Genomic DNA, 27,753 nt, shown 5'->3' with positions numbered 1-27,753 from the left:
GGGGGCTCGCCTAGGTACTACACCGGTTTCGTCCCATATTCTACAAGGAACTGACTGACTATGCAATGGTGTTTTTCGTTACTCGGGACACCGCTCGTGTCTTGGGAGCTTTTGACCATGTGATCGGAAAGACTGCTGTATTTCCTGTATTAATTACACATCACAGCGAGATTTTTGTTTGTAAACAAGACTTTGGTACAGGCTGATCTCACGAGAGCCGTGCGAAGCATCTACAGTAGCAGTCAATGACTATACGTACGGTCTGTCACATCTTCACAACAACCTTTATCGTCGCACTGATACCGGAATGCACAGCGCCTTTTCCGGTACATAGGCGATGGAATCCATCGTCTCTTCACCAGTTCTACGCATCGCCGACCAACCTGGCAGGACAAGTCATCCGTCAATTATTCAAGACGAGAGTTGGTGAATATTGACATTTTGGTTCGGTATATGATCCTAATGTTCTCCACGTCCATTCAAGGCACGATTTCTGCTACTACCGCTCTTCCACGTGGTAGCAAAACGGTAAACTACATCTTCAGGCTCGTTTTTCTTCTAGATACTAGATCACAAGCACGACCGTCAAGATTTTACCATCGCTTTAGAACACAAATTTTTATGTTATGTGTGCCTGAAAGTTTATCTGCAGAGAACTCATCTCCACATCAACAACTCAGAAGTTCAATGTTGGTAATAGCTATTACACTTGGGACGACCTCTCCGCTACCCCATTCCAACTGTCACCAGTCAACAGACGACAGCTTGGACTAACACAACTGGAAGGAGAACCACCCTCTTGTTACTGGCGGTACACTACCCTTTGGAATTGCTTCGAACCATTGCTATGTACACGAGTGACTAAACCAACTGCTGTTCGTCACACAGGAATCCGTAATACATGTTATCTAGACAAAGTGATTCAAGCCCTGATATCAACAATTACTCAGACTACAATTTTTCCCCGGATATTATTAACTCAACAATGTTGGTTAATAAATTATCAGAAGTCCGACTTACAACCATTCCAGGATCTCCATTCCTTGGGATCAAGTCTAATGAGCCAGACTAACATCCTTGTATCAAAACACCTCTTGTGAAGGACAGTGGAATTGATTGTTTTTGCAGGAACTTGGTTACACAAGCTGGAATACGACAACCACCTGTTCATGGATGCCTCATTCAAGGTCGGGGAGGTCACTTCAACTTTGAAGTAACAGCAGGCCTATGGTCAGAAGCAGACAGCTCTGCCACATCAATAACCTAGAATATGAGGCTGTAATCCGGCAAATATTTCATTGGACCCCACAGTCAAGAAACCAGCGTCTGATGATTAGCACACTCATTTAAACTGTCACATACACTATACACCTTCAAGGCACAATGAAATCAGAGATCCTCCTGCAGTTGACTTTTTGTCACCTTTGGTAGACAGGCTCAACTTACCGATAAAGGCAAGACGTATACCGGGAGTGGCAAATATATTAGTAGACACCTTATCCAGACCAGCCAGACTATCACTAACAGAATGGAAACTACAGCCAAAGCATTCCAAAGCATGGCAATAAAAGAAGAGGTTGTCTACTAATAACCCTATTTGCATCAGATAACATTGTGTCACCAGTGCCGGACCCACTAGCCTGATCAGTCGATACTCTGACAATATCACTGGAGGACCTAAACGGGCATGCATTTCCCCCACCAGCCTTGACACCACAAATACTACAAAGATCCCACACTCGAGCTACCTACAACTGCTGTTGGTAGCGCCTTCTGACTGACAAGAACTTGGGTTCCAGGGCTCGTCAAACTGGCAGGGATTGCACTACTAAAGCCACCCTGACACTTGCACAATTTTGGTCCCTGCAATGCCGCGCAATGCGTCGTGGCAAGGCGTGCCATTTCAGTGGCACGCAGCGGAGCATGAAGCCGCATTTGCGCCCTGTTCGCACACAGTACACGCATAAGTTACGCAATGTCTACGCAATGCACGGCCAAAAATGGGCCACATTGGCACGCATTGACACGCAATGGCACGACTTGTTTACGTATAGGTTAAGTATTGTTCGCGCATTGTTCACGTCTTCCGTACCGCAATGTCCCTCAGTGTCACATACGACACGCATAGTTCCCGCTGTTTTCCCGCATCTCCACGCATTGCCCCGACGACTTTGCGCATGCGTGAAGTCGTCGTGGCAATTTTTGGTCACGCTTTGTCCCGCTTGGAGGCACGCTTCAAATCCCGCTGGTGGCATATGTATATAAACTCCAAATAGAAGAGACGCTTCATTCCTCGACTCGCTGTGGACGATACAACATGCTGAATACCAGACACACTGCTATTGCAGAACAGAGAAGGTGTCTATATCTGGCAGCTGCAGAACTATTACTTCTTGAAGAGCATGAGAAAAGCTGCAAGAGCAAGAGGAAGAGCATGAGAAAGAAGAAGAGACAACCCAAACTAGAACAAGGAAATCAAGGACAGTGTTGGTTAGGGAATGGTTGGCTAGAAGACATGAGTTCGGACATTATGATCAGCTATTGACAGGACTCCATAAAGAAGATCCCAGAGGCTACAGGAATTACCTGAGAATGACACCTGACCTGTTCCAAGAGATGGTAGAGAAGTTAACCCCTCACCTTAAGAAAGAGACCACATTCATGGGAGAACCGCTTGAAGTTGGACTCAAGCTGGCTGCCATCCTCCACTTCCTAGCCACTGGAAATTCCTATCCAAGTCTACAGTACAGCTTCAGAGTTGAAGCAAGTACAATCTGCAAGTTTTTACCAGAGGTGTGCAAAGCCATCATTGAGTTCTACAAGGACGAAGTGCTCAGCTGGCCCAAAACTCAAGAAGAGTGGAAGGAGGTTGCTGAGATGTTCAGCTCCAGATAGGACTACCACAACTGTCTGGGAGACCTGGACGGCAAGCAAGTTGCTATGAAGAAGCCACCCTCTATTATGATTACAAGGGCTTCCACAGCATTGTACTCATGGCAGTTGCAGATGGTAGGTATAAGTTCTTGGATGTTGATGTTGGGGCAGAGGGTGCTGCCCCATTGAGCCAGTCCTCCTGTCTCTTGTCATACAACTGTGGATAATCTTTTACATATACTGAACCACATTAAAACTTCACAATCCTAAAATTTTAACATTTTGACCAGTTATCATTGTGGGCCCTTATTGTGTATTTAAACAGTAATGGCCACGTATTGTCTTCAGATAACACCCGTTTTTGTGCAAGTGAATCGATCAAAATCATGTGCACAGCACTATAGTGGCAAAAGTGTTTTTTCACGTCCAACTGGTCACGTGGCCATAATACCGCACGTGTTTTCAGCCATACTTGTTAGCAGTCATTAAAGAAAAAAGAAAAACACAAGAAAACAAAAGTCTTTACGGCCATTTGTCATGCCACGCCTTTCAAATGTGCAACGTGAACGTGCCATCGGCATGTTGCAGACGGACTGTTTATGATTTACAGACGCGTCTACAGCAAACGGGTACCACCGCTGATCGCCCTCGGCCAGGTCGACCACGTGTGACGTCCCTGGCACATTTTTACAATGGACAATTAGTAATAACACAAGGTATTGTATAGCCGTGTTAGGGGAGCATCAGTGGTGTATTTAGCAAGAAAGAAAACCTTCTGAAGAGTTTTCTGAGGTTGAGAAAAGTAATATAAAACACTTTGACGGAACTATTGTCATACAAGAGTTCCACACCCTTAAATTGTCTCCCTTTACCGTAAGTGTCTAGCCCGAACACACACTGTTGACGTCCTTTTCACGTTAGTTCAACATTGACAAGGCAAAATAATGACAGATGGTCATTATGGAATTAACATCACTTCTTGCCGTTTGTTATTTTCTCGAAAATGTTTCGTTATAAACTGTAAATTTCTCATTTAATTCGTCAATCGGGACTTTTCGTTTCGCAAAGCGCCATTTTTGTTACTTGACCAGCGTGTATTCTTTCGCCTCCAACCGTGTTCTCCTAGTTTTCAAGAATATGTTTTGTTAAAGTTTATTTTGTATAGAATCATTTGTATATTGATGATTATATTCGTGATCCTATATATTTTTTTGTTACTTTTGTTACTTTTTTTATGATTTTGCAAACACGAAACTACTTTTTAGTCGCATATAGAAGGGGTGGCGAACTGTAACTGTGTATTAGTGTCAAGATCACAATGTATATATTTCTCTGAATGTAAGCTGTGAGCTTTAGAGGTGTTATGTAAGATTGCTTGGGTCAGGAGTGAACGTCTTTTGTTGTATGAGCCGTGTGGTTGAATGGGTATTTAAAAAGACTGTGAACTGAAATTTAGGGCAGAGAATTCTAACCTTGGTTAGACGGTTTTGGTTTTGGTGCGTTGTCCCAATCTTGTGGCTGTCCGGGAACCCAGAGGGGAACCTGTATGAAGTATGAGGAGGCAGTGTCATTCATTTTATGAAGCCTGACCCCAGGGCGACAGATGGCCAAGTACACAGAGATGTTTACATCTGGATAGAAGGAGACCTGTGTGAGGCTCGTAACAAAATGCACAGTTTATAATGCAATGGCGTGGAAGGAGGCATGGCGAATTATTATTAAGTATTTTATTGTCCAAAAAGACAAAGGGATTGGGCACAAGTGCAGCACTTATTACAGCCTTCTCCATATATACAGTTATACATAATATTGCATAATAAGACAGTGTGCATATCATACATATCCTGATATTATACATTTTAGTGTTGTATATAGATATAACAATATTAATGATTAACAGTTTGGAAACAATAATATGCTAGCTACTGAATCTGTTACTCGTTTCTATAAATTTGTGTACAGACAAGAATATTTTTGTATTCAGGAAAACATCTAAGTTTGGATCACCAAAAAGAATACTATGTAGAGTTTTTTGTCCTCCAAGATTGTCGATAGCTGTCAGTAATGTCTCCCTAAAATCATCATGTAAGGTACATCCGAAGAAGAAATGGAATGAATTTTCACAAGGAGCTCCGCATTTACAGGAAATAGTATCAGATACATTAACACGAAACAGGTCGGAATTTAGTGTGCTCCAATTGTGTCTCAATCTAGTGGGCAATATGTTTGTAGATCTCTTACCGCAATTACAGTGCATAGGTGGTGATGTAGGCTGCTCAGATGCGACAGCTTTAAAATAAGATATTGGCGGACTATCCCATTTTCCTGATGATAGATTATTCCATTGGCCTAATGTATCTATAATATAAGTCCTTTAAACGTAGTTGTCCGTGCAAATGGATCTACAAAATCATGGCAGTTTCTGAGATTATAACTGACGTTCTGTGACACAGCTGGTGGTATAAGATCAGTTACATATGAAGGACATTGCTTATATATTTTTTTATACATAGTTACAAGTTTAAATGACTTTGAACATATTGTGTACATAATGAGAGATAATTGTTGACATGCATGTATTCAAGTGTTGGAAGAATTAATGCCTCAAAGATGTTAATGTATTGAGGTGTTGATGTTGAGATGTATTAATGTGTTCTGATATTGATGTATTGATGTTCTGTCATTGATGCAATGATATATTGATGTATTAATAGAGATTTAATGTGAATGTGTTAGTAGGGTTAACCTTAACTATTGGGAAAGTGTATGTTAGAGGGACAGAGGGTGTGTGTGAAGGATGTGAAGAGTGTGAAGTGTGTGAAGTGTGATAGTGGAAGGTAGCTGAATGGATGTGAGTGCGTTGGATACATCATTACCAACATAATTCTTAATTTTATTTAATAAATATATTCTTAATCCATATTTGGGTTGTGTTAGGGGGAATTTACGTTTTAAGGTTTTACATTGTGATGAAATAATTTAGTTTTCCGCTAGATAACTGCACAAAAAGTATATTATAAATAGGATATTTCGTGTGTCTTGTGAAATACCATGTTTCTCTCATCTCGCGATGGGGAAAAGGAGATATTTTCACTCGTGGCTACGCCAATCGTGTGTGTAACATTAATTAAGTGTACCTTAATTATAACCAAATGGGGATATTTATTATTGGAAGCAAATGTTGTCATGTAATAAGATATCAAGATAACCTTCAAAATGAATATGATAGAGTATATACAATAGTATCCTCATTAATACAAGGTTCATAGCCATGATGATCTGGACAAGTGGGATAGTAGTTTTTAAAGTGAAATGTACGTTACCGTTCATAGAAATACAACCACATGCTTCAACATGACAACAACATCAGTAAATCATCCACAGTCACTGACATGATCTTTACAAACTACATCTGTTTAAATGGTCTTTTTAAAAAGATGAATGTCAAACCTTATCAATAGTTTTGTAATGTACGTTACTGAAATGTTCGTAACCAACATATACGAAACTAACCATTTTCGTGAAATTAGCTTTGTTTTAAGGCTACCGATTGCTTTCTTTAGTTATCCCCCGCCCCAACGAAGTTGGCGGTGGATATAGAAATTGGTTCCGTCCGTCCGTGCGTGTGTGCGTCCCGAAATCGATTCCGGAGCAGAAACCGTTAAATATTTCTCTATGAAACTTTGCATGTCTAACAGACTCACGCTGAACAGGTGCCTTTTGCTATTTAGGAATTTAAAAAAATTATATTTTTTTACGTTTCCATGGCAACAAGTTGGAGTTAGGTTCTTTTAGGGTGGTGTTCGTTTCCGGAGCGTAACTCAAAAACCGTTATTTACTTTCTTACAAAACTTTGCATGTCTACCAGGCACATACTGAACTGGTGCCTTTTGATATTTAGCGCTTTTAGAATTTTTTACTTTTTACATTTCCATGGTAACAAGTTGGATTTAAGTTTTAATATAGGTTGGGTTCACTTATGGAGTATAACAAATAAACTGTTAAATACTTCCTTGCTAAACATTGCATGTCTATATATAAAACACATACTAAACTGGTGCCATTTGATATGAAGGAGTTTTATAAATGTTTATTTTAGAATTTCCATTTCAGCTTTTTTGACATGGGCTATGAGAAATGTTGGGTCAGTTACCTGGTTTGGGACCATAACGTGTTAAAATGGGCGGGGGATATACATGACTCCGTCGACTACACGCTTGTTCTCCATGTGTTGCAGGCAGCATCTGTTTGTGATCTTGAGTAACAACCAGTGGACAGGTTTTAAACAACATGAAAAATAACTGCATTTACGTGTCAAGTTGAGACACTGTTACATTTTCCTCAACAAAGATGGGGAAATGTACGTTACCACTTGTAACGTACATTTGAGAAAAGGAAACCGGTTCAAAAAGTAAGTTAGTTTTGGATAATGTAGAATTAACTGATGTTTTCTGCCAAACTGACATTTAGAGAAATCTAGTGTTCTGTTAATAATGTTTTAAAGAAGACAAATGTCTTTACACAATCACTTTATGAATGGAAGTCATTTAACTTGTCCACCTGAATTCAACTTTACTTTCACAACTGAATGTAATGTAAAACTTAGATTTATATTTAATTCATTCAGTTTAATTTTAGAGGTCATCAATGTAAATTATAAAGTGTAACATACATTTCATATTAAGTAACGTACATTTCATGTTTACTTTACAGGCAAACATGGCAAAATCGCGTGCAGAAATTCAAAGGCCTATAGAGAAAGGGAGAAGGAAGGCGAAACATATCTTACATGGGAATGACAGACGTTTACATGATCCAGTTCCAAGTGGAAAATCCAAACGCATGTTCAAATTGATTTCTTCTGACGTTGAAATTATTGGGCAACGATTTGGGAATAGGATCTGATAACAATGATGTTTGATCATTTAATCTGAAATAAGTACACACGAAGCAAGTTATATGAGGCTTATGAATAACATACGAAGTATGAAACATATTTTAGTTCTTTATGGATGTTTGATATGGTCGTTACAGTTGAAATGTTCGTTACTGATTGGCAATTGTCTAGTTATATTTCAAAAGAGTATTGCAAACCATTGTTTTAAGTTTGCATTTTCGTCTTCCTGGCCAAATCTAGTGGTCTAAGGAGTTTGACACTTTCATTTTATACATCAAGTTTTGTTTCTCTTTCAAAATCTCTTAACGTAACTGAAAATATAATGAAAGAAGTAAAATTATTTTAACTTGTTCACCTATATTTGTATGCAAGTAAAGAACTTCTTCAGATATTCTTGTTTTGATCAGCAATGTGTATGCTGAGAACAATGTTTGAAACCAGGGTGGCCTTATATACAAATCTAGCAATGTTGAAATGTACGTTACAATTGTTATGGATCATGAATCTCATGTTGTGGTCGGATATATATAGTTGTAGCCATGCAAATCTGAGGATATGATCTCCAATAAGTGTAGGTCTTTTGAGTAGCCATTGTAAATATCTGACTGAACTTGATTCATTTCCGTTGAATTCGAAGTTTTACTGTTTGAAATATTTGAAAGAAAAACGGCCAGTTGTCGGGGTAAATCCTATGTTTGATGTCTGTTCTTAAAAGAATGTGACATCATGTCTATCGTTGGAATTACTGAGTTGTAATAAAATATTTGAAGATACATAAAGAATTCTCCTGTTGTATTTTGCTGCTTTATATCAAGTATTATCTTCGTTTCCTTAATCTGTAGCGTACATTTCGCTACTTGCCCCCCTAAACTTTGGTTTCTTATCCTGAGCTGATAATACAACTCAACTTGAAATCCAGTGATATACATACACAATATGAATATTGCTTCTAAACCAACCAGTTACACGTGTGCTCTGTTAAGTACATGTGTGTAAAATGTTAGGGGTTAAATGGCTCTTCGTTTATTTTATATAAAACCAAAAACGGTTCATCGTATTTTAAACGAATTCGTGAAGCCCATAGACAATGCGTTTAGATATATAGAATGGTATTATGTCAACTTACTAAGTAAATACCACTTTATTGCCTTACATTTCATCTAAATCAGGAGAGATCTTGAACAAGTTCAATCAAACTTGTGTATGGGGCGAATGGATAAGCAGATACTAGGTTAAACAATGAAGAAAATAAATTAAGTTGAAGCAAAGACGAAAAAGGAGAAAAAAATCTAATCTTATTCATAACCGAATTGATTTTGTCAAAATAATACCTTCACAACAATGACGCATGCCAAAGAACCCAACAGTAACTGTAACCAGAGCCAGCAGACCAATATACAACTATATGTATGAATGTATACAGGTTACACAATTAAGTCGGACAGAACCAAATGAAACATGGAAATGTGAATTTATTCACCAACCTTGACAGCTGTATCTCGACACTTAGTGGATATGTGGGGAAGACCATTAAAGTTGGCAAACAGTGTGACTGCAGTGCAGTGTGAAAGCCCGTTCTGACTATGACATAACCATACCGTATTACTGAACTTAAGTCCCTAGTTAAAGTGTTATCTAAGTTCAGCTGTCACTAAAGGTTATAGACGAGACGTGGAAAGGAAACGTCACACACACACACTTACATACTGACCTGAAAAAAAAGAAAGAAAGATATTTGTCCAATACCTAGAAGTCACTGATCAGTACTGAAATAATCCAACTTGTAATTGAGGATTGACTGTGTATTTGTTTCGGTTCATTGAGGCATGAATCGAAAAACCGATGTGCAAACTGTATGAATCCGCGTAGCGTAGCGGATTCTTACAAAAGTTTGCACAGACAAAAATGACGACATTGATAAACATTCCAGGTGTAGGAATACATACAGTGGCGTGACATGAATCAGGTGATCGTTTAATTTATGCACATAACTGGACACACCTACACAGTCAGTAGCCAATCAACGGAGAGTGGGATTAAACCAATGTTCATTTTACCTGTCATTTAAGGCAAGAGGCGAAAAGAACTGCAACAGTCAGACTGTAACAAACCGGAAGAAATATGTCCGAGAGAAGGCGGCTGTTTCAAATAACATGGTCATTTAAGGCATGATTCAAACATTACTTCCCTGATTACGGTAAAACACAGTTGGAGAAATGCTAGTTAGAAATGAAACCCGAAGACATGAAAGTTGAACCTAGGTGAGAGGGAAAAAAACAGGCGAGCGAGCCTGCACGTTTGCTGTTTCATTCATTCTCGGCCTTCGGTTTCAAAGGGTAGTTTGGACAATGAATATGAATGAAAGTCGCTAAAAGTCCTGTGCATGACGATACACGTGAGCAGAAAGGGAATTCCCTCGACTGTAATATTGGGATTCCCCGACATTCCGCAGTAATAAAAGTAGTGCGCCGCGGTGGGCGTGGCTTAATTTTGTACATTCATTGGGAAATGAATGCAATAACACGTGACCAATTCAGCTAATCAGAATGCAGGAATTTCCATGAACACAACGAAAATTTAATTATTACACAAGGTGTGGATCCACAAACCAACTAAACATGTTGGTGCCAACGTAATCAAGAGGAGACATACAAACTATAGCCGGTCGTTAACTAAAGAAATGAAATCAAAACAAACTCACTACTGCATTGTTCAAACACATTTGATCTGTGGTACATGATTGATGGCTAAACAGAAAGCTTTATTGTTACAAGTACTTGCGTGGAAACAGAGTTCAGTAAATCACACATCATGATTTTTTGCATCAGTTGTGTAGATGTTCAGGTGGACGCCACATGACGTACGCATTTAATCTAGAATTCAATAAAATCACAAATCATGAGCACAAGTTCATGGCACACATTTCAATGTCAGCTCAGGTTCCTGATGTCTGCTTAAACTCAGCACAAGTCGCTGGTGTTCCAATCAGTCCTAGGAAAGAAAACTGAACACTCTTCCTTGTCAGCTTGTGGTGGCTCTGTCATCAATACTCTACAAAGTCCTCGTTGCGCGCTCCATCAAGTAACCTGGAGTTGTGTAGGTTTCAAGGAAGACCAGACACGGGCTGCGGGTGTGAGGCTTCATTACTTTGTCTTATAAATAGACACCCTGAAACACATGTATAGGGAGTAAGTAATAGTTTCAGGATAAACTTACACAGTCACATAAAAATCCGCAATAAATGATACTCTACAGAAATAATGACATTTTCATAAATACATGTTGATGGAGGCAACCATCCAAGAACGATAACTCCTTGATAATACAAACACGAGGCAAATACTTCCTACTAGCGCACTTGTTGCTATGAATGTTAAACGCGTTGCATACTATAGACAGAGAACTATGTGCCCAACATAATTGCAAAATATATTACGCAATAATAAGTTTCGAACCCTGTGGATGACACTGAGGTGTAGATTAATTCACGTCCTCGGGAGAAACATACAGCGCTGCAATAAAATAAACAAACCACATTCAGATTATTCTAAATGCGCAAATGTTTACAAATAAGATTGAATGTGGTATTGTTTAAATAACCTATGAACTTCATGGCGATAATGTACACGAAAAGTCATGGTCAAACCTTTATCATCCGTCCATTAATTCATTGTGTCATTCAACCATTTATGCACCGTAACTAGCACTTTAAAGCATATGTGTTATGAGTGTTAATGCTGAACAGTATTAAAACTTATGCATTAACGCCACTGCACAAAATATACACAGCTAAGTATACATTCTAGCAAACATTATGATGCACTAGAATAGTTAATTGACGTCAACACCAATACTACTCAGTACTTAACATATATACAACACTTAAAACATTATACTAACCTTTAGATTTGTTGTTTATTTCTACGTTTGCTCTTTGATGTGATCTGTCAAGTGCACTGATTGTTGTGATGTACAATGGCTGACGTGCAAGTATCTTTTAGTATTTCCAAACAAGCCAATAAACACAATGTGCCCCGCAAACAGAACATAACACAGACAATGACACAATACAACCTGTCCCCCCCCCCCCCCCCCCCCCCTTATACCCGTAATAGATGTGACAAAGATCTAAAAATAACTATAGGCTCGCGCTTAAAGATGATACTATTAGAGGTAAAACGATAAACAATCACAATTCTTAACAAAATAACCTGAAATGACAACAACCCATATAGTCGGCCATTCATACCTATCAGAGTAGTTGAAGCAGATTTATAAACCTTCCATCCTGATGCTGTTATCGACTGCACAGATTGTGCAGATTGGCGGTTTCAATTGTCATTTCGTGATCCTTGACCTTTTGTGATATACAGAGTGAAGAAATTGACAAACAACACTCGAGGTATTATGAAATGATATGTCTCATGTAAACATTCATCAGAACATAAGTTTAAAATATGATAAGACACCCACACCAACCACACAACCACACCAAAATCGCTTTAGCACACTTCAACAGAACACATTTTTAACATTAATTAGGCTAAGGTTTTGGACGTAGAGCTGCTTCTTTCCCAACCCGGATGAAATAATAACATATAGATATGTAAGATGAAAGCGGTTCCACACACTCAGATGTTTGCAGATTATTTGGTAAATACTTTTCAGCCAAACCCTGCAATTCTGAAAGATTTAAAGAAGACATAACCAGTAAGGTACAGATATTCAAACAGATACGAGAGGGTCCTGGCGGGAAATTGGAAGCGGAACTTACATCTCAACAGATAAGAGAGGCCGTTAAATCACTCAGCAAATAAATCCCCAGGTCCGGATAAGATTAAAGAAATATATATATATTTATGCAGGAGAACATCTTATTTCTTCCTATGCATACTTTTTAATCATATAATAAAACTGCAATATGTACCCCATGACTGTAGACATGGCATGATGAAACCAATATATGGGAGGGGGGGTTGGGGATGGGGTATTACTTTAACATCATATCTCGGTAAGCTCTTCGAAAAATTACCCTTCAAACGCATAGAAGACAAATCGTGTAGGCTTGACCCATATTGTCCTGATATGCTCCAGTTTGGATTTAGAAAAGAACACGGAGCTATTATGTCAGTGTTTACTTTGATCGAAGGCATTCAATATTACATACATAGGGAACATGCAGTTCATGCTGCTTTCTTAGATCGTGAAAAAGATTTCGATAGAATATGGCACGATAACTGCATGAACTGGGCATTAGAGGATATACATGGAAATTACTACACCATTGTTATGCAAATCGTTATTCTTCTATTTCCTTCCTGCACAGAGTATGCAGATTAGTGGTTTCAATTGTCTGGTCGAGAACATTGACTTAACAGAACTTACGGGAGATCAGACTTTAATTTGCACTAACTCTCATTTATATATGTTTCTTAAGGCATGTGTTAATTTATATTTTTGAATCTTGAATGAACTAAGGGGCGGTATGGTAGACTTATAGATGTGTCGGTATGTATCAGTTTAACACATTCAGTTATACGACTTCCTACGCTATCAATAGTTACACCCATATATGAGGAGTCATGTAAAAGCCGAGGGAAAACATTTGTCAGTGTGATGACGTCACGGCGGTAGTAAATTTATACTTCCTGGTGGCAGGTCATGTTTCCGCGAATGTTTCACTGTCACACATTGGTAGCACATGGGTCGGTTGTTCAAGAAGGATTGTGGATGTGGAAATTAAAAAAAGAAGTTATAGATTTTAGAAATATCAATTCTACTGTGTAAAACGTTGTTTGTACGTTTGGTACTTACGCCGATGTTACGTCTACATAAACACAGCTTTAACACTGTCCCTTGGCACGTTATGATATTCAAATACTCTTGGCAATCAGTTTCTAGTTCAGCCTAGTCTCTACCCGTGTCACTGTAACCGGTTCAGCCTAGTCCTCTACCCGTGTCACTGTAACCGGTTCAGCCTAGTCCTCTGCCCGTGTCACTGTAACCGGTTCAGCCTAGTCCTCTACCCGTGTCACTGTAACCGGTTCAGCCTAGTCCTCTACCCATGTCACTGTAACCGGTTCAGCCTAGTCCTCTACCTGTGTCACTGTAACCGGTTCAGCCTAGTCCTCTACCCATGTCACTGTAACCGATTCAGCCTAGTCCTCTACCCATGTCATTGTAACCGGTTCAGCCTAGTCCTCTACCCGTGTCACTGTAACTGGTTCAGCCTAGTCCTCTACCCATGTCACTGTAACCGGTTCAGCCTAGTCCTCTGCCCGTGTCATTGTAACTGGTTCAGCCTAATCCTCTACCCATGTCACTGTAACCGGTTCAGCCTAGTCCTCTACCCGTGTCACTGTAACTGGTTCAGCCTAGTCCTCTACCCATGTCCTTCTAACTGGTTCAGTCTAGTCCTCTGCCCGTGTCGCTGTAACCGGTTCAGCCTAGTCCTCTACCCATGTCATTGTAACCGGTTGAGCCTAGTCCTCTACCAATGTCACAGTAACCGGTTCAGCCTAATCCTCTACCCGTGTCACCTTAACCGGTTTAGCCTGATCCTTCTACTTGTGTCACTGTGAGTGAATTACAATTGTCAAGGTATAAGTACAAACAGTATCTCATATACTCAAGAGAAATATTGTGATAAGAAATACAATACTGCGTGGCTCAAAGACGAAGTTTCCTTTTTTCTTAAAACATGTTTGCTCCCAAAACAGTCATACCCTAGAACGCCTGGTCGAGAACAAGAAACCTGATTAACCGTCGCACGAATACGTCATTAAGCTACTTCCGGTACGACACCGTGCGCTTCTCTTTAGCAGTGAGTGTAGATCTAGATCTACATCTTCAGTGTACAGAATGTCCAGGTTACCTGCTGTTGTGATTGACAATGGCACAGGGTAAGATATATATGTATGAACTCACTAATGGAGTTTCCCTCTAAGCGTTTCTCAGAGCGAAAATCGAGAAACTTAACTGAGGCATGACGAAGTCGTTCGAAGGGGTGTGGCGGAAGTGAATCTCTGAACATGCGATATGAAGGAGTTTCTCCTGTAATTATCAATATGTATGGGTGATAATTATAAGTAATCAAAGTTATGTATTCTATATAGCAGTAGGATCCATCATGTCAAAGTAATCGATATCGAGTAATTTGGGGAAAGGAATGTGTTGTGTCCCATACCCATCCCTAGACAAAATAGTTTCCGGATTTGTGGTATTTTCGATTCATAATAAAAGTTATCATAGGTTTAATGTGTTGGCCTGCCTGCAATGTTCACAAGCAGATGTACTTTGTAATGTTGTAATCAGTCATATGTGAGTTTTCCAACCAAGCAAGTCAACATGGCATCTGTCTGCTAATACTACGAGCATGGTAGATCAGTGTTCCTACTTATCATGACTAGTTAATGGTTATAGGTCAGCACAGCAAAGAAGTATACTCGGACCTCGTGGTACCGCGGCATTTGTGATTTCCAGTAGTTCACGCGGAACATGCCTCTTAGCGGCTGTCTTTTAATGCAAATCAGTAACCAGGAAGTGCTCGCTTCTTAAACAATTTCAATTTCCTTGGAATGTGCCGTCTGCTGTAAGTAAGGAGTTATAAGTGCGTTGATACTTACTTCTTGCATCTTTTTTAATATTGCCTATATCTATCAATGACCAATGCTATAACCCGCAGTTCCCCAAGGAAACTTTCTCTATTGACCTGAACTAGATCATCTGCATATTCATGGCGACTAATAAGGTAACGGAAGTTACGTAGTCCGCACATTTCCCCCCCCCCCCCCCCGCTCTGTGCCCAGAATCTATTAGGAGATCATAAGGGCCATAATGCCAGACTAAGAAATACGTTCTTCACTAGTAGCCAAAAGATAAATACATACTTTGGGCATAGTAGAAGTGATTTTTATATATTTATTGTTGACTTTTCCATTTTTTTTTACAAATTATTGTCATTCAATCTTTTTTAAAACAATCTTTAAATATCATTTCTGATATTTTGTTGTTGATTTTTTAAAATATTTTTCTCTTACTTTTCGTTAAACATTCATTGAATACCTATTACTGATTACACATTAAAATTTTTACTTGTGCTGTCTTTGCACTAGCCTGGACAAATCACAGAAGTCTGGCATCATCATACTTAGTGGTTGGTAGAATTATGTCCTGTTTTTGTCCAATTCGGACCTCCAGACACAACTTTTCCCTGTACCGTGATACGATGAAGTTCTCTCCCTTGTCAAATTAAGCACGAGACCCAGGTTTTACTCAGCGCTACTGATGTAAATATTGAACTTTTATCAGTATAATATGCATTGTTAGATAAAATAAATTACATCTTATGACTGATATAGAGAACACTAATAATTATAAAGGTTCATGAGTGCATTTTGTTCCGTTTAGCGTACATAACAATACCGCAATACCCCCAGGTTGCAGACAATTACTAGTTGCTAACTTCATATTATGCTAATTTATGGTTTTGTGACACTCTTGGTGATAGTCCCACATGATAATTCCTTAGGGGTGCAGCAGATAATGGCCACATGCAAGAATGGCCCCTGACAATTTGGAGAAAATGACCCTAAATGTTAGTGCAAAGTTTGGAGAAATGGACCCAAATTTTGGAAAAACAATACTTATACAAATCTGTGGTGACTTAGTTTATTTAAAGTGTAGACATTTAATTTTCTTATTGATAGGATATTCTAGAATGTCAAAATGGTTTTCAAGTCTATCTCCGACTCCAACTCTTCCTAACATAGTGGGTCATGGAAGGCACTGCACTCATACAGTCAGTAGTCATGAAACTGTCATCTGCCCAGTCATGTACTGTTTCCACAACTGGAACAGCTGTCCATTTCTGTACGACGGCAACTTACAGTTTTCTTACACTAGTTTTCAGCCTTGACCTTTCAAACCGACTTTTCTTGACTTGATTCAAATGCCACCATGTATAAATCATAAGTTATGCCACTTATCATATCTAATCTAATTGTCTTTGAAAATATGGGCTTTTTTCAAAAGTTAGGCTCAATCTCCCCCTCCCCATGAAATTATCTCTGCCACAGTAGAGATAATTATTGCAGTTGCAGTTTGTTCTTACATTGTTACAATAATAGACGCTCACAGACAACACTGCATCTTCCCGAGGCCAGCGTGTCAACTAGCCTATATCAAAGCCTACTTTCTACCCTTGCCACATCATGGCTACTTTTCTTAGCTCGAACCTGATGCCACCTCACCTAGATCATGAGTTATGCCTCTTATAGTGAAAACACGATATCCAATCATATCGCTTATCTGGTATAGCTTCACAAAAATGACAACTACCATAGGCAACAGCCTTTTTGATCAGATAACAAAAGATTCGTGATTTCATCCTTGACACAAAAACATAGGCAAATGTTGGGGGGTTTAAAAGATTAAAAAGACATATTCGTGTCAACAAAGACAGGGAGCGGTAAATCACTTTCATATGAAGGTGTACCAGTCGTGGATGTTGATTGTGTATCCCCTTTCAATATGTGCGATGGTCCAGTCATATTTATGGCAGGAAAGTTGGCTTGATGTGTTATCTTTGATAAAAGGGCTAGTGGGCGCTCTTGCCTCGGGAAGATGGTAACACTGTGCATCGCAGTAACATTAAACTCTCAGGATGTGTCGTCAAAAAATAGCCCTGCATCTGAGTTACTGCGATAAGCACTCAGTGGTTTGATCATGTTGATGAGTTTAACATACAATGAAGTTTTCACTCAAATATATGAAAGGCAATAGGTACTTATTAAAATCTTGGAAAGACTCCACATATCCTTTTTCTTCACTTAATTGTTGGAATAATTCCTGTGTACACAATATGACCTTTGATATTGTTGCTATTCGTCAATCTCTTATAGTTGGGTGTAACATGTTCAAGGGGAGAAACATAACTGGAGTACATTGCAAAGGGCAACTAAACTACTTATAACACTTGCCTGGTGACCACCAGGGAGACAGCTCTGTAATAAGTCACGTCACTACATCACATCGTGTGGTTTGCTGCTCCCACTTTTGACCATGGTTCTGGTCAAGACTTGATTCCATTCAAGGCAGTTCTATTTCAGACCATGCTGACTGGCGCATACATTAATCAACACTAATTTCTTACTGTGCTATTTGAGCTAAGTATATGTATTCAATTAATCTTTGTCTGATCCAGCATTACTCCTTAATGCATTCACTGCTTACCTTACAACAACCAAAAAAAAGTGTACGACAATGGTCTTTGGTGAAGAAATAAAGTTGTTTCGCATTGCACTCCTGCTTTTTGTATGGAACATCACCACTGTCATGTGACCTTGATGACAAGTCACCTTCCTCACATCACTGCCTGTCACAGTACAGCAAGGACGTGTCTCAGCGGAGCTCTTCAAATTGGGCTATATTAGACCTTCAGCTTCGGCAATAATTCTCAATTTTATCTGCGGGTGATGTATTCTCTTTATATTACTTTCACTAAGTTGTGTAGTTTTATGTGGGTTACTTAGGCGTAAAAAGACTTTGCCTTTTTTCCCGCCATGTGCTCGTTGTTTCCCGCCCGTCAGAAACCATCTTAAGACCGCTCTGGCAGATATTACCGTCACACGCAGACTTGGTTATTTAGCGCTTTTCAACTGCAATTTGAGTTCAAGCGCAGGCTGCTACGTCAACCTTGGTCATCTACCTCTCTGTTCAATGAACAGATTGCAGACACACACGCCAAAGTTTCCAGTTACGCTCGGGATGAGACTGCACTCAAGGCTCTAGAGCACGTCTCTCATAGTTTATCCCAGCGGGCTAGCATGTCGGGCAATTATAGGCCTAGACGTGCGTCTCTCAAGGAACGCTAGGACCACGATTCCTTTCGTGGGAAAGGGCGTGGCAGAGGGAAACCTCAAGTTTCTTTTCAGTCCCATCATGGTAAATACCTGGGCAGGGGAGGTGATAAGAGGGGTAAACACTGAAGTGTTGGACAGTCACGTCTGGAAATTCCCGTCCCCAGTCATCTCAGTTGTCAATACCCCTGTAGACGAGAGACTGAATCTGTTTTGGAAGAACTGGACTATTCTCAAGGACAATAATGTACCTAACGTACGACGTCACGGTTACCTTCTGGACGTAGATATAATCCCACCGTTGAGAACGGCTCCTCCTCCTCCTCGGAAGTATCCGAGAAAGCAACATCTGCTATTTAAATCCAACATAGACATACTGTTGGTGAAAAGAGCTGTAGAGATTGTACACACAGGTCACATGACAGAGGCGATGGTCCATACAAAAAGCAGGAGTGGAATGTGAAACAACTTTATTTCTTCATCCAAGAACATCGCTGTATGCTGTCTTTTAGTTGTCGTAAGCTAAGCAGTGAATGAATTAGTGAGTATGGTTTTACGCCGCTTTTAGCAATATTCCAGCAATATCATGGCGGGGGACACAAGAAATGGGCTTCACACATTGTACCCATGTCGGGAATCGAACCCGTGTCTTCGCCGTGACGAGCGAACGCTTTAAACGCTAGGCTACCTGACTGCCCCAGTGAATGCATTAAGGAGTAATGCAGGATAAGTATACAAGTGTAAAAAATGTTTAGATTTTACTAATTTTGGTCATTCTTTCTATATTATTGCATTCCATTATGTGTATATTCAAATAAGTGCACAATTCACAATTATAAGTTTCAATGTGCCGTGGTGATGTTAGCTTTCATGGGTGTTTGTTTTCTTCTTTTGTCAGGTATACAAAAATGGGCTATGCAGGGAACACAGAACCTCAGTTCATTATTCCCTCTGCTATTGCCATTAAGGAGGCTGCCAGTGTTGGGGACCAGGCTATTCGACGACTAGGAAAAGGAGTGGAAGACTTGGACTTCTACATAGGAGATGAAGCTCTTGGTGCTACTGCTTATTCAGTCAAGGTTTGAAAATCAAACTCCATTAATTGTAGCAAAATAAGGTGTGAGAATTTGTCTTAGACCTTAAGACTGAGTTTAGATAAGCCACATAGTGATGTGAACTTCTGGTCTATCTACTTCCCAGGCCTGAGCACAAGGCATCAACAAGGGAGTCCCCCATATTTTTTTTTTCCAGTTCTGTGGATTTCATTTTTAGAGTGAAGAAAATGTAACCATTTACTGTCTGAAATCATGTATCTTTTACCAGAATAGTAATGTGGACCCATTGTCAAAGTGTGTGTCAGAGAATTTCAATAACATTGTGCTTGTTGTGGGAAATAGTGATTAATTTTTTAATCTATCAATAAAAAATGGTAAATTGAAATGGAATACGTATTTCAGACATTGTGAAATGTGATTGATTTAATAAGTGAATGATATGACATGAAGGTTCATAAAATAATATATTATTTTGGTGTGACTATGGCTTGGCTGGTCTATTGTTGCTGTTATGTTTGGCGACTCAAGGCTTCTTGGCTGGTGTACCGGCCTACAGTGTTGAAAGAGTTTATTTTTTACTTATCCTGCATAACTCCTTTTGCATTCACTGCTGACCTAACAACAAAAGGACAGCGCAACACCGATGGTCCTGGGTGAAGAAATAAAGTTGTTCTGAAGTCTTTACTGACCACCACTGCTGTCCTGTGAACTTGATGACACCTAAGGTCACCTTCTTCATATCACCGCTTGTCTCACTCCTTTTGGATTAATTTAGACCTTCAGTTTTCGTCAACAATTCTAAAATCGATCTATGATGGGTGATGTATTCTTTTCATATTACTTTCACCATGTTGTGTCGTTTTAAGTGAATTAATTTGCCGCCATTTTGAATTGTGTTACAATTGTTTGAGTGCCAAGGTAGTCAAATTGTTTACAATTTTTCAAATACTTCTAGCTTTGGCGTTACAGTGAGTTGCGTATATATAAATTATTTTATACACTTTCAACTCATTAAAATATGTTTACCAATAGATTATTGTTCAATTCTACGTCATTCTTCCAGTACCGTTTCATTAACAATTCTTTAATTGCGTACCTTATGCTGGCGTGTTGTACTTATTAAATCTGCGACAGGGGCGCCAGCGTCTCAAGACACTTTGATGGGGTAGTGCAGATGCAAGCCATAATCCAGTCAATACCATTGAGCATCGGTCTCAGTTACTTGTGCTGAACTCAGCGCCTGACTACTACCCAAGCGCCTCTTCAATGACATCAGCGTACAATGTTATGCATCACTCCACCGGCTCAACTATGGCCTTACCTCAATTGGTGGACGGTAGAGTTGAATGTCTTAGGAGGAGTCGCTTTATCCTGGATATCCCCGAGTCTACACATGTTCATAGAAGCCTCTTTTCAGGGGTGGGGTGCTCACTTGTAAAGCCAGACAGCCTCATTGCTATGATCCGGCGCTCATCGAAAGTGGCACATAAATTACTTGGAGTTGGAAGCGGTAATGCTGGCCATATCCCATTGGCAGACTCGCCTACCGTCTGCCCAACTTGCAATATCCACAGACAACAGCACTGTGGTGTGGTGCCTGCGAAATCTGGGAACAAAGCACTCCCACTCCCTTCTTCAACAGACATTCAGCTGGTTCCTATTAGTGGATCATCTGGAACTACAGCTCATAGTTCAGCACATCCCGGGATGTCAGAACTTACTGGCTGATGCCTTACTGCATCCAAACATGGTGGCTCCCACTGAGGGGAAACTTCACATAGAAGCACTCCAGTTACTGCTTCAGAAGTTTGGACAACCATACATTGACTTGTTGCTACGTGACTGAACCACCAACTCATGGCGTACGTCTCCCTGTTATTGGATCTGCAGGCTTGGGCAGTGGATGTATTCAGCATCCCTTGGGAATGACTAAAAGCGTATGCTTTTCTGCCTCCAATTTTACTTCTCAAGGTGATACAGGGGATCAAGGAGACAAGAAATCTTGCTCTGACTTTGGTCACATCCTGGTGACCGGCGAGAGCATGGTTCGTCAAGCTCAGAAAAATCTAGCAGAAGAAGTTCCGCTACCCCTCCTACTGTGGTCCAACCTCCTCATCCTCCCTCACAGCAAACTGCCTCACCCAACATCAGACAGGTTGCGTCTGCAAGCTTGGTTCTCTTAGGTGTTAAGTGCAAAGGGCTATTCGGTGCGGGCAGCAAAACCTATAGCTTTAGCTCATCGTTCCTCTCCGAGAGGACTATACGATGACAAGTGGGGACCATTTGAGACTTTTTGCAAGGCAAAAAAAATCATGATTACGGCACAACAATTCCTAGCGAAATACCTCCTACATTTGCATACCCAAAGACACTTTAAAGGTAGCACCATCACTACATATTTAGTTGCACTTAACTCAGTGTTGGCCGTTCCGAAAAATTGCAAGATGGCTAAGGTCCCTGAACAACAGGCCGGACTACGCGCATTCAGGCTTGAGGATCAGGAGGCCAAGTTCCGCCCACCTGCTTGGAACTTGAATGTGGTCCTTCGAGGTTTGTGAGGACCCCCCTTTCAGCTCCTCTATGCCTCCACATTTTATGCCCTCACGAAGAAAAAAATGTTTTTTCTTGGAATTAGCCACGGCGGCACGGGTGAGCGAATTTCATGGGATCGATGTCACTTGGGTCCGCTTTGAGCATGGGACGCACGGAGCAGTACATCTCGGTTTGTGCTCATATTTTAATGCAAAATCAACTACCAGGCCAACCCCATCATTCCTTCATCCCACCAATTTTTACTTTTGTAGGAGCCGGAGATGAGGGTGAACTTCTCATGGGCTCAGTGCGAGCACTTCGAGTTTTCGTCCACCGCTCCATGACTAGGCGTGGTTCAAGGAAGTGGTTATTTATACCTGTGTCTCCTACGTCCACGACTGAAGTTAGTGTGGTTACTCGCAGTCATCCGTCAGGCTTACAAGATCGCCAAACAGGATCTGTCGTGAGTGAATTACCCTCACGAGTTCGGGGTGTTAGCCTGTAGAACAATCATGGAAGGATGTTTTTGGAGGTTTGTTACAGTTTTAGCTAGTCATTATTTTCGCGATGTGGCTCTCAAGGATGTCAAAGGCATGAAAAGTTTTGGCCCTCTGGTTTAACCCAGCAGGTTACCATCCCCCGACGCTAATAATGAACTCGCCCTATACAGAGCCAGCCTACTTCCATGTGCAATCACTCAGTTTCCACCAGTGGAAGAATATTGACATCTCGTTTGTCAACACGGGCTCTGTGACGTAGTAAGTAAAGAATTAGCTGATTAGCTATTGCTTTATTTATTACTAAATGTGTATAGGGATTTTCTCTTTAATTCCTATGTTCAATTGTTTTGATATTTGAACAACCCTTCAGTAATAGCGTTTTTCTGAACTTTTCCGCTCATGGTTTATCGACCAACTGGTGTCATATTTCAGGGTGTGAATTATTGAGTTTTCTGTATTCTGAAGGTTCACCCACCTCCAAACCGTCTGATACAGATGCATTAAGGAGTAATGCAGGATAAGTAAAAGATTTAGTAAACTCTAAATACTTATCCTGGATTACTATGTTTAAGGCCCACCCATCGCAGACTTTCATCCCCACTTTGGCTTCAGAGTATCAAAAGTATGTTTTTTCTCAGAACTCAGGTGACAGACAGTGATGTGAAGAATGTGACCTTAGGTGTCATCAAGGTCACAAGACAGCGGCAGTGGTCAGTAAAAGTGGGACTTCAGAACAACTATATTCCTTCACCCAGGGCCATCGCTGTTGCGCTGTCCTTTTGTCATAAACTAAGCAGTGAATGCATTTAGGAGTAATGCAGGATACGTATACAAATGTAAAAGATATTTCGATTTTACTAAAATTGTGCTGATCATCGATTTCCAAAAAAGAAATTCAATTTGTTTTTGCACCTATTTTTTAAAATTATTTTTGCATACGAGTCATAATTATCTACAGAAATACTCATCAGTCACTTTCATTGATTATTAAGCGTGCCATAGGGGCACGCAGGTAAGAATTCACTGTGCCATTACAGTTTTAGGTGTGCCCTCGGCAGGATGGTACTAATAATTAAGAAACCCTGGCAATCTTTAATTCTGATGATATTCTTATGTTTCAAACAGCATTACCTTGGACTTGTAATATAATACAAGGGGTGTTTCGGTAGCCTGGTGGTTAAAGAGTTAGCTTAACTCGCCAAAGACCTGGGTTCAATTCCCATCATGGGATACAATGTGTGAAACCCATTACTGGTGTCTCCTGCCGTGATATTGCTGGAATATTGCTAAAAGTGGTGTAGAACCATACTTAATCACTCAGTGTAGGACACTCAGCTGCAGCCATTCACTGTGTGTTTGCACATAGCAAACATATGTTGTGTCCAGTTAAACCCCGGATGTGCACTTTCAACATGTTAACTTAAAAATGAAATATAAGAAGTAATTGTTGATGTGACTGATTGTGGATTTTGAGTGTCTGCACCTGCATGTTTCAGTGGCCGATACGACACGGAATTGTTGAGGACTGGGATCTGATGGAACGTTTCATGGAACAAGCTATCTTCAAGTACCTTCGATCAGAGCCTGAAGATCACTATTTTCTCTTGGTAACTATCATAATCATGTACATTTCACTACTAGTACAGAACCTTTCAGAATGTTCCTAATAAAATGTTCAAGTGACAAAATGGTTTCATGTAGAATCACTAGGATCTATTGAACGAGGTAGTGTGGATTTTGGATAAGAATAGATCGTCAGTGCATCATGCTTATTGTACAAAATGACTGAAAGTGAAGTAGGAGATTGGATTGTTACTTAGCTAACTGTGAGTGACCTGGCTTATTATGTGTTACATTTGGTTGTGCTGCAATTGCATGGATAATTTTCTATTCCAGACTTGATATTTACACTTTCAGACGAGCTTGATATATCAAGATATATAGTCAGACTCTCTATTTCTGATCACTCTGTTTACATGATATTTTATTTTTCCAGCTACTTTCTATGTACACAATATCTATTGAGTATTTGATTAATTATTATGCAAATAATGATGTTCTGGCATATCCCACTTGGAAAGTCCTGCCTTGTCTAATATTTTATGACATTTTAATGACAAATATAAGAAACTGCACATTTTGAAAGAAATATTACTCCCCCCTTCAGAAATATACCAATATTTTATCACATCAGGGACAAATTTCTTCCAAAGTCCATGGGCCTATAGATATAGCTTGATGTTACACACCATCCCATTACGTGTCATAAAAACAGTGGAAAACCAGTTTAACTTGGCAATAAATGGTAATTGTTTAGTTGTTGGGTTTAAGCATTGCTTCTGTCATATCCCTGTGCTGTAGTTCAGTGTAGACTTTGGTGTTAGTGCATGTACATTCTTCTCCATGTCATTTCCTGTTTGAGACAAGCTGATGTCGTCAATATCCGTAGTCCATTCATTCGACATGTCAGCTATCTTACTTGACATGTTGATTGATGTCGGCCGTATTGCAAACTGATGAAATTTCTAATTTATAGTGACCTCATATTTGTGACGCCATGGTACAAATCAGTTACCACCTTCAGTAATGGAGATATCCCTACATATACCATGATTGGTTGTTGATTGACAGGTGCATGGCACTTGGCTCCACACTCGTACTAAGCCCTTGTCCATCAATGACCTGGCCATATTTCTGGGTATATCTCTCATATATGAATGTGGTAAGTGCAACATGCTCACCGCATATTTTGGCCTGTGTCAAGTTTGCAGGGAGTTTCAACATGTTTCTAGAAGCATGCTTGCCCCAGGTGCTGTATAAGTTTACTTAGGAGATAAACATACTGTGGTTTCAATGTAGAGGTAGGCTGCCTGTAGATTTAACTGCTAAATTGAGGTTTCAAATTTTACATTTTTTAACTTATCCTGCATTAGTCCTTAAAGCTCTGCACGCTAACGTCGAACCCATTCGACAGAGGTGTCACTTCCCGTGCATCTGATGTTGAACCCATTCGACAGGCGAATAGCATGACGAGACCCCAAAATAAAACTTGCCATATCTATTTACCAAGAAGGCTTTGCGTAACATTTAAATTACGTATGACATGCATAAATTCTCAGCTTGCTCAGTATCAAAACTTTCAGTCATTTATTTACCTCAAAAAGAAAATATCGCGATTGAAAAAAGTTTCGGCCAAACTTCTCGACACACAACTACCAGAAACGGCCATTGTTGACTTTTGGCGCTTCACGTTGAGTGGCATGCAGTCCGATATTTTCTTTATAATTTCATCATTTTTCCTATTCGATCATAAATTTTTGTTTGCTGACGAAAGGAAAACACTCATGTTCCTTAATTTCTAAAAATTAGCAACTTTCAGTGTTACTAGTTGTAAACAAAAAATATCTGAATCGTAACATCATTGATTGAATGGAACTTGTACGATCATGGCAACGGCGGTAAACAAACAACTCCACATGCATAGTTATCCCGTTAGACTATTACAATCATTTTGTTACATCTAACTTAATTTTCTAGAATTATTGACACGAATGTATAAATCTTTGTAAAAAAAACAACATTTTTAAAGAGTTTGCAAATGATTTCGTTTGATAAACTTTCGGACACATTGACAAGCCGACAAACGTCAGTGATACGTTTGGGTGTGGCCTAACTCGCGATTTGTTGAGTTGAACAAAGTCAACAAACACTGCGAAAAATGACAAATATTGGATGATACGCAAAATCTGAACTGATATACATTCTAGGTAAATCATTCAATAGCAAAATAATGCAGTTTACGAGAAACAATCAATACTTGCAATTTTAGCTATCATTTCTGAAACCGGAAGCACCTACCACATGTGACACATGGAAACAAAATATGCAAAAGTTGGTAAGCTATCATAAAGAAATTCCGAAATAGATTCAAATTCAAAAGAAAATACATAATTTACTATTTTTCGTCAACTGTTTACTATTTATTAATCTGGAGAGCAGTCTTCACTCCTATTTGTTTTATATTTCTTCGTGATTGTCGCCATCAAATGTGTAAGTCTAAATCCGAAACCGTAATGGATTTCACGCTCGATGATTTTAATTTTAAAATATTTTCTGAAAACAAACGCAACGGAGAGCGATATAACGAATTGATATGCCATAATAATAACAACATAATTTTAAAGATGTTGTTGAAAACTTTCTGAGAACCTCCCGTTCTCTGAACCGATAAAACTTTGGTACACGACGAGTTAGTGTTAAATATATATATAGATTCTAGGCTCCTATATGTGATTTTGTACCCAAAACAAATTAAATTGTACCCAAAATACTTTGTGAATTTGTACCTAAGAAAATAAGACAATAGTTCTATAATTATATTTATGTTTTCATGTAGATGAACAGAAGACATAATAAAATATTTCATCAAGTTCATAATATGATTATGACTGATCCTTGAAACTGATTGTTTAGTTTTGAGAGAAAATTGACGCCTTGTCACTGAAGAAGAGGCCAGTTAAGTTGGTTAAACCTAAGTTAGAATGTATTGTTTTGAAAGGAAAGTGATATTATGTTAAGTTTAAGACACCAAAATTAATGAATATCTTTGGAATAATTCTAGGTAGATCTACAAAATCACATACCCATTTGGGTAACAAATTACTAGAAATTTTGGCTACAAAAGTCACCACTGTACATTTCAACTGGTTTTCGTGAATCAATGGGATAAAAAAAATTCGTCTGATTCCATTTCTCATTTTAAGACAAGAATTTGTTTTACATAACAAAACAGGCAGATCAACACGGATCACGTTTTGTCCTAAAAATATATAAAAATGTGAAAAATATGGACACCTCAGAAATGAGGGCTTATAAGGTTATAATTCTACCTAACTTGTCACATGGTTTGACTAAGATCTAGGTGTATCTAAGAAAAGTCCTTATGAAAATCTTTTTTAAATTTGTTTATGACACTGACATTTCTGGCACTTAGACAAAGAGTATTCACCGAAAGACAGATATGTTTTTGAATGAAA

General features: G+C 39.4%; 2 protein-coding genes across 2 annotated transcripts in view; both read left to right on the top strand.

Annotated features, from left to right (window-relative positions):
* Window positions 1-2,592: 2,592 nt before the first annotated feature.
* Window positions 2,593-2,895, top strand: LOC139464135 (uncharacterized). The gene has a single exon (XM_071245669.1). The coding sequence runs from the start codon at window positions 2,593-2,595 to the stop codon at window positions 2,893-2,895; it is 303 nt and encodes a 100-aa protein (XP_071101770.1).
* Window positions 2,896-14,556: 11,661 nt separating this feature from the next.
* The window catches only part of LOC139463738 (actin-related protein 3-A), a 52,306-nt gene continuing 39,109 nt past the window's right edge, over window positions 14,557-27,753 (top strand). The window contains exons 1-3 of the mRNA XM_071244993.1: window positions 14,557-14,673; window positions 19,529-19,709; window positions 24,214-24,324. Coding sequence (XP_071101094.1) covers window positions 14,633-14,673; window positions 19,529-19,709; window positions 24,214-24,324 — 333 coding nt within the window. The 5' untranslated portion in view covers window positions 14,557-14,632. The remainder of the gene's footprint in view (window positions 14,674-19,528; window positions 19,710-24,213; window positions 24,325-27,753) is intronic.

Source organism: Haliotis cracherodii, unplaced genomic scaffold, assembly GCF_022045235.1.
Source record: "Haliotis cracherodii isolate W230 unplaced genomic scaffold, xgHalCrac1.p SCAF_16, whole genome shotgun sequence".
Lineage (NCBI taxonomy): Eukaryota > Metazoa > Mollusca > Gastropoda > Lepetellida > Haliotidae > Haliotis > Haliotis cracherodii.
This window is presented reverse-complemented; position numbering and strand designations above follow the sequence as displayed.

Excerpts from the sequence above, each read along its gene's own strand:
- LOC139464135 (XM_071245669.1), top strand. The coding sequence starts at position 2,593 with ATGACACCTGACCTGTTCCAAGAGATGGTAGAGAAGTTAACCCCTCAC.